Source organism: Panulirus ornatus, chromosome 37, assembly GCF_036320965.1.
Source record: "Panulirus ornatus isolate Po-2019 chromosome 37, ASM3632096v1, whole genome shotgun sequence".
In the NCBI taxonomy this organism is placed as follows: domain Eukaryota; kingdom Metazoa; phylum Arthropoda; class Malacostraca; order Decapoda; family Palinuridae; genus Panulirus; species Panulirus ornatus.
In genome coordinates this window covers 4,892,033-4,906,904 of record NC_092260.1, presented here as the reverse complement: position 1 = coordinate 4,906,904, position 14,872 = coordinate 4,892,033, and the positions used below count along the sequence as shown (strand labels likewise).

Below are 14,872 nucleotides of genomic sequence, written 5' to 3'. Positions count from 1 at the left end.
TGAGGACGACCACCTCACGCTCAGTCTGAGGACGACCCCCTCACGCTCAGTCTGAGGACGACCTCCTCACACTCAGTTTGAGGACGACAAGATCACGCTCAGTCTGAGGACGACCACCTCACGCTCAGTTTGAGGACGGCCAGCACGACCTCATGGGCTCTCAAGGTGGACCTCAGAGCCTTGGTGTAATAGAGGAGGACCCCCACACTGTAACACATTTACTGAACGAATTAGAAGGACCAGATACAAGTCGAGTGGCACTTGTGTTAAGGTACATACAAACTTATATATATATATATATATATATATATATGTTTTTTTTATTTTTATTTCATACTATTTTCATTTCCCGCATTAGCGAGGTAGCGTTAAGAACAGAGGACTGGGCCTTTGAGGGAATATCCTCACCTGGCCCCCTTCTCTGTTCCTTCTTTTGGAAAATTAAAAAAAAAAGAGAGGGAAGGATTTCTAGCCCTCCCGCTCCCTTCCCTTTTAGTCGCCTTCTACGACACGCAGGGAATACGTGAGAAGTATTCTTTTTCCCCTATCCCCAGGGATAATATATATATGTATATATATATATATATATATATATATATATATATATATATATATATATATATATATATATATATATATATATATCCCCCCTGGGGATAGGGGAGAAAGAATACTTCCCACGTATTCCCTGCGTGTCGTAGAAGGCGACTAAAAGGGAAGGGAGTGGGGGGCTGGAAATCCTCCCCTCTCGTTTTTTTTAATTTTCCAAAAGAAGGGACAGAGAAGGGGGCCATTTGAGGATATTCCCTCAAAGGTCCAGTCCTTTGTTCTTAACGCAACCTCGCTAATGCGGGAAATGGCGAATAGTATGAAAAAAAAAAAATATATATATATATATATATATATATATATATATATATATATATATATCTTTCATACTATTCGCCATTTCCCGCATTAGCGAGGTAGCGTTAAGAACAGAGAACTGGGCCTTTGAGGGAATATCCTCACCTGGCCCCCTTCTCTGCTCCTTTTGGAAAAAAAAAAAAAAAATATATATATATAATCATTATTGTTATTATACTTAATCGCCGTCTCCCGTGTTAGTGAGGTAGCGCAAGGAATCAGACAAAGAATGGCTCCATCCACTCATATGTACATAAACGCCTCTACACGCACATTTACATACATATACATATCAGTATATATATATATATATACATGTACATACACAGACATATACATATATACACATGTGCATATTCATACTTGCTGCCTTTATCCATTCACATTTACATTTACAAGTGAAATGTGAAAAGTTGTCATTGGCAAGGCTTGATAATTGTGAGTATGGTCTCATCCAAGAACACCTCTCTCCAAAGGAGTCCGTCACTTCCCTGCTATTGGAATTAGCGCTTCCTTGGAACTACAGTTCCTGAAAACCAGAAAACTGCACATAGAACATTCTGTCGTTTACTGCCTGGCAACTACAAACACTGAACACCTTCACAATGAAACAGAGATACTCGAAGAACTGTCATACTTCACTGTGCTTGACACTCCTATGCAGCTGGACAAGTCCCCTCCCTCCTAAACCATTCTGTAACTAACTGCCAACCCCCAAGTAGAAATAACCTTTACCCCAGACCCCCCAAACCCCTTAACAACTGTGATGCTGACAAAACTGTACTCTGATATAACCCAAGAAGTAATGAAATAAGTGCCCTGCCAACTCTGTTTAAAACTCCAACCCTCTATATATACACCCATCAGAAGCCACACCCATCAGACAGACATGAGTTACACTTTTCTGTCTATGCTCTGTTCATCATCTATTCCCAACAGCACTACAAACACCATTTCAACATATCTTAAGACCCTTCATGCCTTTGATTCAACTACCACAATGATGACACAGAACACGTGTGACTCACCTGCCCCGTGCTCCCCATGTAGATGCACAAGCAAAGAAAGCTCGTCACCCAAGCATGAATCTGGCCAGGTGTCAGGTGAAGTATGCAGTCATGCTTCATCTTCTCATTCATATCTTAAATCCTCACCTGCCACTCTTGACAATTATTTTCCAGGATTCCTTACATATTTAGGAAATTGGAAACTGATGGATTATTTAAAGAAATATTAAAATTATTTGTTAATAGTTAATAGATATCAGCATATACACTACTTAATCTCAAGGAATATTTGTCATCTGTGTAGCAACAGAATTATATTTCAGTCTCTTTTCTCTGTATTGAAAACAAATATACACTCATGATTGGTACTGAAGCACTGATTATCAAGTTGGCACTCCAAACCCCAGCCTCTCGGTAACAGTTGCCACATATTCTGTAATGGGATTTATGTTCAAGTAGTTTTTATGGGGTAACAATTTTTCTACTCTTAAGTAGATCTTACCCAAAATTTGGTCCTTCAGTAGATAGTTTTACCCAAATATAGATACTTGAAAATATTTGCTAACAGTTATTATCAAAATACTATTGTAGTATGGGTTTTGTAACTTGATACCACTTTGTGGCAACAGTCCCCAAACACACCCCCTATAAGTTCACCAGAGCTGTATCATTCACATAAACGCTTGACACTATTAGGATGTCAGGTTGTGGCAGTCTAGTGCATTGGAAACACATTCTTGAAAAGATTTTTTTCTAAAATGTGCTGCTTTTGATTTTCTCTGTGCTTTTGAATTACAAGAAAAGTGTTAACTTTACCTTGATATTCCCTGAAATACAGCAGTGTTATTGAATTTTTCAGTGGTGATAATATGTCCATGACAATCATGGAATCTTTTGTGGCCAAATGTTGTGAATTGGATCACTTTGAGAGGATCTTTACGACATCGTCACTATATCAAGAAATGATGTGTGTATAGCAGCTTCCTAGTGCTCAGATTTATGATTTTTAGCATTTTACTTTATTTCTAAATATTTGACATCATTAATGGTATCTCCTGCTTGTCCTAGATTATTAATGGCTAGGAAAGAAATTAGGCAGGAATATTAGGCAGACACATCAGATAGAAGTAGTTGGAAGGAACATTAGGTAGGAGCCTCTATGCTGATCAAGAGTTGCCTCTGCCAGTGGCCTGTTAAGGGTGAGGCACTAAAGGTTAAGAAGCCACACTGCAGTTCATCAGTCGTGGAGACTTTGGCTGTGGCCAGCCCTTTGAGGGAGTTCCCAAAGGGAATGGACATCAGAGATATAGATAGATAGATAGAAAGAAGTTATTTAATCAAGAATTGATAAGACCAGAACTCGTCATAAAGACTTTACATCATTTAATCCCATCCTTTCCTCCGTGGCTACAGTGTGCTTCTTGCATTTGATTGGATGTTAATGGAAATCATTACCACAACGTTATGTTAGCCCATATCTTAGTTCAAAGTTATTGTAAATCTTGTATGAATTTTTAATGGAGGAAAATCTGTTGCTCATTTTTTCCTCCCTGGTTATAGTATACTTTAAAGTTTTTCGGATTTTTTTGAAGAGAATTACATATACAGCAGACTTGTTTTAGAGATGATTTTTTTTTCATTTCTGAAATAACAGTTCAGTAGGAAGAGGTAATTGTTTTTAGGAATGAAGCATTCTATCCCTGGGGGTTAGAGAGAAAGAATGCTGCCCATGTATTCCCTGTTTGCTGTAGAAGGTGACTAAGAGGGGTGGGAAAAGGTGGCTGGAAATCATACCTTCGTGTATTACTTTCCAAAAGTAGGAAACTGATCAAGGAGCTAATTGAGGATTTTTCCCTCTTAGGCTCAGTCATCTGTTCTTGATGCTACCTTGTTCATGTGGGAAATGGTGAGGATGTATAAAAGAATAAAGCATTGTTTACTGAATGGGCATTTCATAACATTTATATACCGAAGATAACATGTTGGAGGCACACTGTGGTATAGTGGGAGTACCTTGTATTTTCAGCCCCAGGGATAATGTTTGTAAAGCCAGTCACAGTTACATCAAGTGCCTGGACAAAACATACTTTTTTCCATGTGGGGAATAACACTTCAAAAACCCAGATATCTTAGTCTATTAGCTATAACTTTAAAGATGGGTTTCATATAAAAGGTCAGGGAGAGTATCACACTTTAGTAGTCTGTGGAGCTGAAAGGTCATGAAAATGAACATAGGAGACAGTTCTGTTTTAAGTATGCAGATGAAAGGTCAAGAAAATGAATGTAATATATTTTAGTGAAATTGGAGAAAAATGTAGCTTAGACATTGAAGCTTATTGACACAGTGGTTAAATTGATGAGAACTGCTATTGATGTTTGTGTAAATAAATTATACATTTCCTTTTTCCATAGCCAGAGGTTGAACCATTATGTGACATTCATTTTTTCATTCATTTCAAGCTAGAAGTTTCAGTTTTCTAAATTGTTTCTTACATTTTTCATATGTATATATATATATATATATGTATGTGTGTGTGTGTGTGTGTGTGTGTGTGTGTATATGTGTGTATGTATGTGTATGTGTGTGTATGTGTATATGTATATATATATGTATATTATCCCTGGGGATAGGGGTGAAAGAATACTTCCCACGTATTCCTCGCGTGTCGTAGAAAGCGACTAGAGGGGACGGGAGCGGGGGGCCAGAAATCCTCCCCTCCTTGTATTAACTTTCTAAAATGGGAAACAGAAGAAGGAGTCACGCGGGGAGTGCTCATCCTCCTCGAAGGCTCAGAGTGGGGTGCCTAAATGTGTGTGGATGTAACCAAGATGTGAAAAAAGGAGAGATAGGTAGTATGTTTGAGGAAAGGAACCTGGATGTTTTGGCTCTGAGTGAAACGAAGCTCAAGGGTAAAGGGGAAGAGTGGTTTGGGAATGTCTGGGGAGTAAAGTCAGGGGTTAGTGAGAGGACAAGAGCAAGGGAAGGAGTAGCAATACTCCTGAAACAGGAGTTGTGGGAGTATGTGATAGAATGTAAGAAAGTAAATTCTCGATTAATATGAGTAAAACTGAAAGTTGATGGAGAGAGGTGGGTGATTATTGGTGCATATGCACCCGGGCATGAGAAGAAAGATCATGAGAGGCAAGTGTTTTGGGAGCAGCTGAATGAGTTTGTTAGTGGTTTTGATGCACGAGACCAGGTTATAGTGATGGGTGATTTGAATGCAAAGGTGAGTAATGTGGCAGTTGAGGGAATAATTGGTATACATGGGGTGTTCAGTGTTGTAAATGGAAATGGTGAAGAGCTTGTAGATTTATGTGCTGAAAAAGGACTGATGATTGGGAATACCTGGTTTAAAAAGCGAGATATACATAAGTATACTTATGTAAGTAGGAGAGATGGCCAGAGAGTGTTATTGGATTACGTGTTAATTGACAGGCGTGCGAAAGAGAGACTTTTGGATGTTAATGTGCTGAGAGGTGCAACTGGAGGGATGTCTGATCATTATCTTGTGGAGGCTAAGGTGAAGATTTGTATGGGTTTTCAGAAAAGAAGAGTGAATGTTGGGGTGAAGAGGGTGGTGAGAGTAAGTGAGCTGGGAAGGAGACCTGTGTGAGGAAGTACCAGGAGAGACTGAGTACAGAATGGAAAAAGGTGAGAACAATGGAAGTAAGGGGAGTGGGGGAGGAATGGGATGTATTTAGGGAATCAGTGATGGATTGCGCAAAAGATGCTTGTGGTATGAGAAGAGTGGGAGGTGGGTTGATTAGAAAGGGTAGTGAGTGGTGGGATGAAGAAGTAAGAGTATTAGTGAAAGAGAAGAGAGAGGCATTTGGACGATTTTTGCAGGGAAAAAATGCAATTGAGTGGGAGATATATAAAAGAAAGAGACAGGAGGTCAAGAGAAAGGTGCAAGAGGTGAAAAAAAGGGCAAATGAGAGTTGGGGTGAGAGAGTATCATTAAATTTTAGGGAGAATAAAAAGATGTTCTAGAAGGAGGTAAATAAAGTGCGTAAGACAAGGGAGCAAATGGGAACTTCAGTGAAGGGCGCAAATGGGGAGGTGATAACAAGTAGTGGTGATGTGAGAAGGAGATGGAGTGAGTATTTTGAAGGTTTGTTGAATGTGTTTGATGATAGAGTGGCAGATATAGGGTGTTTTGGTCGAGGTGGTGTGCAAAGTGAGAGGGTTAGGGAAAATGATTTGGTAAACAGAGAAGAGGTAGTGAAAGCTTTGCGGAAGATGAAAGCCGGCAAGGCAGCAGGTTTGGATGGTATTGCAGTGGAATTTATTAAAAAAGGGGGTGACTGTATTGTTGACTGGTTGGTAAGGTTATTTAATGTATGTATGACTCATGGTGAGGTGCCTGAGGATTGGCGGAATGCGTGCATAGTGCCATTGTACAAAGGCAAAGGGGATAAGAGTGAGTGCTCAAATTACAGAGGTATAAGTTTGTTGAGTATTCCTGGTAAATTATATGGGAGGGTATTGATTGAGAGGGTGAAGGCATGTACAGAGCATCAGATTGGGGAAGAGCAGTGTGGTTTCAGAAGTGGTAGAGGATGTGTGGATCAGGTGTTTGCTTTGAAGAATGTATGTGAGAAATACTTAGAAAAGCAAATGGATTTGTATGTAGCATTTATGGATCTGGAGAAGGCATATGATAGAGTTGATAGAGATGCTCTGTGGAAGGTATTAAGAATATATGGTGTGGGAGGAAAGTTGTTAGAAGCAGTGAAAAGTTTTTATCGAGGATGTAAGGCATGTGTACATGTAGGAAGAGAGGAAAGTGATTGGTTCTCAGTGAATGTAGGTTTGCGGCAGGGGTGTGTGATGTCTCCATGGTTGTTTAATTTGTTTATGGATGGGGTTGTTAGGGAGGTAAATGCAAGAGTTTTGGAAAGAGGGGCAAGTATGAAGTCTGTTGGGGATGAGAGAGCTTGGGAAGTGAGTCAGTTGTTGTTCGCTGATGATACAGCGCTGGTGGCTGATTCATGTGAGAAACTGCAGAAGCTGGTGACTGAGTTTGGTAAAGTGTGTGAAAGAAGAAAGTTAAGAGTAAATGTGAATAAGAGCAAGGTTATTAGGTACAGTAGGGTTGAGGGTCAAGTCAATTGGGAGGTGAGTTTGAATGGAGAAATACTGGAGGAAGTGAAGTGTTTTAGATATCTGGGAGTGGATCTGGCAGCGGATGGAACCATGGAAGCGGAAGTGGATCATAGGGTGGGGGAGGGGGCGAAAATTCTGGGGGCCTTGAAGATTGTGTGGAAGTCGAGAACATCTTGGAAAGCAAAAATGGGTATGTTTGAAGGAATAGTGGTTCCAACAATGTTGTATGGTTGCGAGGCGTGGGCTATGGATAGAGTTGTGCGCAGGAGGATGGATGTGCTGGAAATGAGATGTTTGAGGACAATGTGTGGTGTGAGGTGGTTTGATCGAGTGAGTAACGTAAGGGTAAGAGAGATGTGTGGAAATAAAAAGAGCGTGGTTGAGAGAGCAGAAGAGGGTGTTTTGAAGTGGTTTGGGCACATGGAGAGAATGAGTGAGGAAAGATTGACCAAGAGGATATATGTGTCGGAGGTGGAGGGAACGAGGAGAAGAGGGAGACCAAATTGGAGGTGGAAAAATGGAGTGAAAAAGATTTTGTGTGATCGGGGCCTGAACTTGCAGGAGGGTGAAAGGAGGGCAAGGAATAGAGTGAATTGGAGCGATGTGGTATACCGGGGTTGACGTGCTGTCAGTGGATTGAATCAAGGCATGTGAAGCGTCTGGGGTAAAGCATGGAAAGCTGTGTAGGTATGTAAATTTGCGCGTGTGGACGTATGTATATACATGTGTATAGGGGGGGTTGGGCCATTTCTTTCGTCTGTTTCCTTGCGCTACCTCGCAAACGCGGGAGACAGCGACAAAGTATAATAAATAAAATGAATATTTTTGTGTTTTAAGTGTGTAGATGAATGGTAAAGAAAATTAACATATGTATTATTTTAAGTATGCAGATGAAAGATATAGAAAGCTAACATAGTTAGGTGGTTGTAATTTAGAATGCAGATGAAAAGAAACATAGCACAGTTTTATTGGATTGTTTTATTTTAGCATGCTGATGACAGATCAGAGAAAAAGTATAGTAGTAGCTGTTTTATTCTTAGAATTTTATTTCATAGATTTTGAATCATGCAAATGACTGAAATTTGTAACATTCGCAGTTGGCATGTCTTTTCTAAGAAAAAGTTCCTTTTTAAGTATAGTAAAATATTTATGGGAAAACTATGATTTTTTTTATTTGATCAGTTTATATTTTATTTATTCTATATTTATACTTAATCACTGTTTCCCGAGTCAGCAAGGTAGCGCAAGGAAACAGACAAAGAATGGCCCAACCACACATATACACATATAGTATATTTAAAGCCTAGAAATGAGATGATGACATGTCCAGAACTACTGTTGAGGTTTTTATTTAAATAGCAGATTATTTAGAAGACTACAAAGCCATTGGATTATTCTTCTGATGATATATGTAAATAGTATTCGGCAGTTAATATACTTTGCAAACCGAAATCTCTGTTACCTGTGCCATCCTTATCTTACCATACATAAGCCTAGTGATGGTTTTGGAGTCTGTTGTATTCACAGAGTATCCACCACATCCTGGCTTGTGTGATACACTTTGTTGGTACATTTCTGGGTCTTTTATGAAATTCTCCACTGAACATTCATAGTATTTTTGATGGCTATTCCAAATGTTTTTTAACTTAAGCCTTAGGTGTCTACAGTTTTTTCTGTTTTTCTTCCCCTTATACCTTGTGATATCAGTGGTAAAGTTTTTTTTTTTATAAAATATTGCCAAGTAATATTTTATCAAGTATCCCATTGTTGATCATCACACTGAGATGTTCCATTCGATGGACACTGAACTTGCATTTTTGTGGTGCTAAAGTGAGTCCAGCATCTTTTATCTTTCCCAGTACTACCGTCATCCTTACATTGTGTTCCATCCATATTGTCTCCATACTAGAACACCATCCAGGTAACACTGGGTGTCATTGTAGTCACTCTGCCCCATTGTGGGGGTCATCAGTCACTGAGATGAGAACCCAGTGTTCTTCAGTCCATCCAAATGGTTTCTTGCCATCCCACATGTTGTGTCCCCATGGTACTGCAAATGCAGACACCACACTGTCAAACTGTCATTCTCTTTCAGGGTCATCTGATGGTATCTCAACATAGGATCATGCACTGAGAAGAAGCAGGCTGCCACAAACCAGTCAAAAAGACTTTCAGTCATTGGAATAGGGTGAAGTGTTGCTCGATGCAGAACACTGTTAATGTTTCTATGGTAAATTGCCAAACAGACCTCCATCTCGATATCGGACAGAGACTATGGTGGAGCTCAGTGACTACGGGATTTCTTTATGACTCCCAACTCCTGAAGCATGTGCATATCCTTATATACTTTAACTGAGGGGAAAGCCTCTGTGGCCACAGTGCCAGTGATTGAGCTCAAGGATTCACTATGATAGAATGCTCCACCCCAGCTCTTATTAATGGCAGTGGCCCTCCAACATTGAACAGACCCTTAAATTCCAAGAGGATCACCTTGATATACTCTCTCTGCACTTCTGTCAACTCTTCTCTCAATGTTACGTTAGCTAAGGAAATCCTTTCCTGCAGTCTATTAGTTTCTGTCCTCAGGCACCTCCTATCAGGTTCAACCACACCCAATATGTCTCCTTTGTGATGTAATTCCTGTGTGATGTTTGCATTTGCCACCCATAGGTATATGTAACCATGGGTTGACCAAGTGATGCATTAATGAATAGGTACCACAGGAACCCCCCTTGAAGCACAGAGGCTTTACCAGATATTGCTTTTTTTGTGTCTGACCAGCTACATCACACTTTTTCATCACTTTGGTATAAGGAAACAGCAACCGTGTGCTTCTATTTAGCATTGACAGTCATCACGTAACTCACAGGCTCTGAAGCTGACTTCTCCCTAAATGCAGCTGACAATAAGGGCCCAATGTTTTCAAGGACCTTGTTTACAATGTTTTTCATTGAGATGTGTTGTAAATCCACCAATACATGCCCAAGAGTCTATACCCAGTAACACTTGTAACAAGTCCCTGCGCAACCTCATATCTATGGTATGTTTTTTCCTCACAACTCAGTGCTAAGGAACACTTCCCCAGTAATGGAATCTTTCCCTCACATACTCTATACATACTCAATACATAGTAAGAGTTCTTTTCTCAGCTTCATAATTGATGCTTCATTGCTTACCAAAAAAGAGTTAATTCCACCATCCTCCATAACCCAAAAGTCCTTCTGCTGTTGCTGTACATGGTTAGGGACATGCGACAATAGAGGGTTAAGTTGTTCTGGCAGAATCTCCTCAGGCTGAGCTGTGTCATGTGTACACCATCACAACTATACTTCTTTGAAGACCTGTGTCCTTGTGCATAGTGCTCTCCCTCACATTATCCTTGTTGGTAGTACTCTCCCTCACATTTTCCTTGTTGGTAGTACTCTCCCTCACATTGTCCTTGTTGGTAGTACTCTCCCTCACATTGTCCTTGTTGGTAGTACTCTCCCTCACATTATCCTTGTTGGTAGTACTCTCCCTCACATTGTCCTTGTTGGTAGTAGTCTCCCTCACATTGTCCTTGTTGGTAGTACTCTCCCTCACATTGTCCTTGTTGGTAGTACTCTCCCTCACATTATCCTTGTTGGTAGTACTCTCCCTCACATTGTCCTTGTTGGTAGTACTCTCCCTCACATTGTCCTTGTTGGTAGTACTCTCCCTCACATTGTCCTTGTTGGTAGTACTCTCCCTCACATTGTCCTTGTTGGTAGTACTGTCCCTCACATTTTCCTTGTTGGTAGTACTCTCCCTCACATTGTCCTTGTTGGTAGTACTTTCCCTCACATTGTCCTTGTTGGTAGTACTCTCCCTCACATTGTCCTTGTTGGTAGTACTTTCCCCTCATACTGTCCTTGTTGGTAGTACTCTCCCTCTCATTGTCCTTGTTGGTAGTACTCTCCCTCACATTGTCCTTGTTGTTAGTACTCCCCTCACATTGTCCTTGTTGGTAGTACTCTCGCTCACATTGTCCTTGTTGTTAGTACTCCCCTCACATTGTCCTTGTTGGTAGTACTCTCCCTCACATTGTCCTTGTTGGTAGTACTCTCCCTCACATTGTCCTTGTTGGTAGTACTCTCCCTGACATTGTCCTTGTTAGTAGTACTCCCCTCACATTGCCCTTGTTGGTAGTACTCTCCCTCACATTGTTCTTGTTGGTAGTGCTCTCCCTCACATTGTCCTTGTTGGTAGTACTCTCCCTCACATTGTCCTTGTTGGTAGTACTTTCCCTCACATTGTCCTTGTTGGTAGTACTCTCCTCACATTGTCGTTGTTGGTAGTACTTTCCCTCACATTGTCCTTGTTGGTAGTACTCTCCCTCACATTGTCCTTGTTGGTAGTACTTTCCCCTCATACTGTCCTTGTTGGTAGTACTCTCCCTCTCATTGTCCTTGTTGGTAGTACTCTCCCTCACATTGTCCTTGTTGTTAGTACTCCCCTCACATTGTCCTTGTTGGTAGTACTCTCGCTCACATTGTCCTTGTTGTTAGTACTCCCCTCACATTGTCCTTGTTGGTAGTACTCTCCCTCACATTGTCCCTGTTGGTAGTACTCTCCCTCACATTGTCCTTGTTGGTAGTACTCTCGCTCACATTGTCCTTGTTGGTAGTACTATCCCTCACATTGTCCTTGTTGGTAGTACTCTCCCTCACATTGTCCTTGTTGGTAGTACTCTCCCTCACATTGTCCTTGTTGGTAGTACTCTCGCTCACATTGTCCTTGTTGTTAGTACTCCCCTCACATTGTCCTTGTTGGTAGTACTCTCCCTCACATTGTCCTTGTTGGTAGTACTCTCCCTCACATTGTCCTTGTTGTTAGTACTCCCCTCACATTGTCCTTGTTGGTAGTACTTTCCCTCACATTGTCCTTGTTGGTAGTACTCTCCCTCACATTGTCCTTGTTGGTAGTACTCTCCCTCACATTGTCCTTGTTGGTAGTACTCTCCCTCACATTGTCCTTGTTGGTAGTACTCTCCCTCACATTGTCCTTGTTAGTAGTACTCCCCTCACATTGCCCTTGTTGGTAGTACTCTCCCTCACATTGTCCTTGTTGGTAGTGCTCTCCCTCACATTGTCCTTGTTGGTAGTACTTTCCCCTCACATTGTCCTTGTTGGTAGTACTCTCCCTCACATTGTCCTTGTTGGTAGTACTCTCCCTCACATTGTCCTTGTTGGTAGTACTCTCCCTCACATTGTCCTTGTTGTTAGTACTCCCCTCACATTGTCCTTGTTGGTAGTACTTTCCCTCACATTGTCCTTGTTGGTAGTACTCTCCCTCACATTGTCCTTGTTGGTAGTACTCTCCCTCACATTGTCCTTGTTGGTAGTACTCTCCCTCACATTGTCCTTGTTGGTAGTACTCTCCCTCACATTGTCCTTGTTAGTAGTACTCCCCTCACATTGCCCTTGTTGGTAGTACTCTCCCTCACATTGTCCTTGTTGGTAGTGCTCTCCCTCACATTGTCCTTGTTGGTAGTACTTTCCCCTCACATTGTCCTTGTTGGTAGTACTCTCCCTCACATTGTCCTTGTTGGTAGTGCTCTCCCTCACATTGTTCTTGTTGGTATTACTTTCCCCTCACATTGTCGTTGTTGGTAGTACTTCCCTCACATTGTCCTTGTTGGTAGTACTCTCCCTCACATTGTCCTTGTTGGTAGTACTCTCCTTCACATTGTCCTTGTTGGTAGTACTATCCCTCACATTGTCCTTGTTGGTAGTACTATCCCTCACATTGTCCTTGTTGGTAGTACTCTCCTTCACATTGTCCTTGTTGGTAGTACTATCCCTCACATTGTCCTTGTTGGTAGTACTATCCCTCACATTGTCCTTGTTGGTAGTACTCTCCTTCACATTGTCCTTGTTGGTAGTACTATCCCTCACATTGTCCTTGTTGGTAGTACTATCCCTCACATTGTCCTTGTTGGTAGTACTCTCCTCACATTGTCCTTGTTGGTAGTACTATCCCTCACATTGTCCTTGTTGGTAGTACTATCCCTCACATTGTCCTTGTTGGTAGTACTCTCCCTCACATTATTTGAGTTCCTCTTCTGTGTTTGTTCACCACCTGGGTATATGTCTAACTTTATTGAAAATCCACCCCCTCAAAAGGGTTTATGGTTTTCAGTCAGGGTTCTCTCTTTGCCTTTTGTAGCATGTAACTCAGCCTCCAGGATGTACCTGTGAGCAGTAATAGCACTGTAGTGCCATGTTGCAGGTGATTGCTTGCAGTTGTCACCCCCTGCCCCAGGTGTTTTGAAAAGGGACAGCCTGGGCCACCTTAGAGTGGGTACAGTTGGCTGACTGAATTAATGCCATTTGTTTCTGTAATCATTAACTTAGCATTCCTGTGTAATGTCAAGCTGTCCAGTCATGACTTGTGCAGTGATACCACCCCCTGTTGTTCTCTTTTGTCCTTCACTAAACTTGTTGCAGTAATTGCTTGCTTTGTTTACAGAAAATTTTCCTCAAACTTGATTACTTCTTCATATGATTTCATTGCCTTACTCATCTCCATCCACTTTTCTCTAATTATCTGCAACCTCACATATTTATCTCTTTTTTCATCCACGAACCACCAAAGTACCTGTTATACACTATGCCACTATGTTCCACAGCAAATGCACCACCCTTTGGTTGCTGTAGCTTTGTCTTGGAGTTACTCAGCTCCTCACTTTGAAATTAGGTGGCTTCCTTAAATCTCAAAATTTGAACTTTAATGGTATCAGCAGTCATAAATCTTGATCTCATTGGCTTCAAGATTTTACCATAACTTTCCCACCAAACTGCATTTAGCAATGGATTCTGCTGCACTTGTCTCCATCATCCCTTGTATTTGTAACTATAAAGATATGGCTCTGTACTCTGGGTTGCTCCCAGTGTCCACCCCCTGCATGATGTTTGCATCCTTATAGAAGTTTTAGTACTTGGCGAAGGCTCTGAACACAGCGGGAGAGGTGTTATTGCTGAAAGTTAATGGGAGAGGAATCTCCTGTGGCAGAGTTGTTGTTAGTGTTAATGTCTGCCATCTTTCTTGTTTTATTACCATTGCCACCAGTCAAGGTCAGTCTATTGGGCAGTCTATTGGGGTGTTTTAGTTGGATTTATTCTTTAGAATACATTTAAGTGATCTTTCCATGCTGCTCAGGGTACCTCATCCAGCCATCCTGGCGTCATCCCAACTCATTTGGCAGTTTCAACCGTATGTGAACAGTAGTTCTGAACAACTTTATGTGTGATTGGAGCCTAGACCCAGCAAGTGACAGAAACATCCCAACTCATTTGGCAGTTTCAACCGTATGTGAACAGTAGTTCTGAACAACTTTATGTGTGATTGGAGCCTAGACCCAGCAAGTGACAGAAACAAACAACATGTAGATGTGAACATATCATACATAATACAATTCATTATGAATGTTTTAGTAAAATGCATAATGATATGATAAAGTATGACATGAAAATAACATGGAAGAGAGAGAATTCATTTAGTGTCAGTTTAATTAGGGATAACCTGGAGAAAGTGGAGTGTATTAGATTGGATACCTGGGAGTGAACATAGCAGGGACAGGAACCATGGGAGCTGAAGCCGTAGCATGGTTGAGGGGATTAAGATCTTGAGTATGTTGTGGAGTGTATGGAAGGAGAGGTCACTATCTGTGAGAACAAAGATGGGTATGTTAGATGGTAAAATAGTCATGATGGTGTTGTATAGATGTGAGGCATGGTCCCTAGTGGAGGAAGATGGATTTGTTGGAAATTTAATGTTTGAGGTCAATATGTGGCATGAGAACAAGGAAAAGAAGGAAGCTGAGGAGGAG

At 41.2% G+C, this 14,872-nt stretch overlaps 1 protein-coding gene across 3 annotated transcripts in view; it reads left to right on the top strand.

Annotated features, from left to right (window-relative positions):
- Sec15 (exocyst complex component Sec15) overlaps window positions 1-14,872 on the top strand; it is a 250,812-nt gene that overhangs the window by 1,055 nt on the left and 234,885 nt on the right. The window contains exon 1 of one of the 3 annotated variants that reach the window (XM_071683731.1): window positions 1-271. This exon is cut by the window's left edge and continues 1,055 nt beyond it. In XM_071683731.1, coding sequence (XP_071539832.1) covers window positions 153-271 — 119 coding nt within the window. In that variant the 5' untranslated portion in view covers window positions 1-152. Of the gene's footprint in view, window positions 272-2,601; window positions 2,881-9,105; window positions 9,254-14,872 lie in introns of those variants that run through there. The other 2 variants (XM_071683732.1, XM_071683733.1) reach the window with 2 other exon arrangements.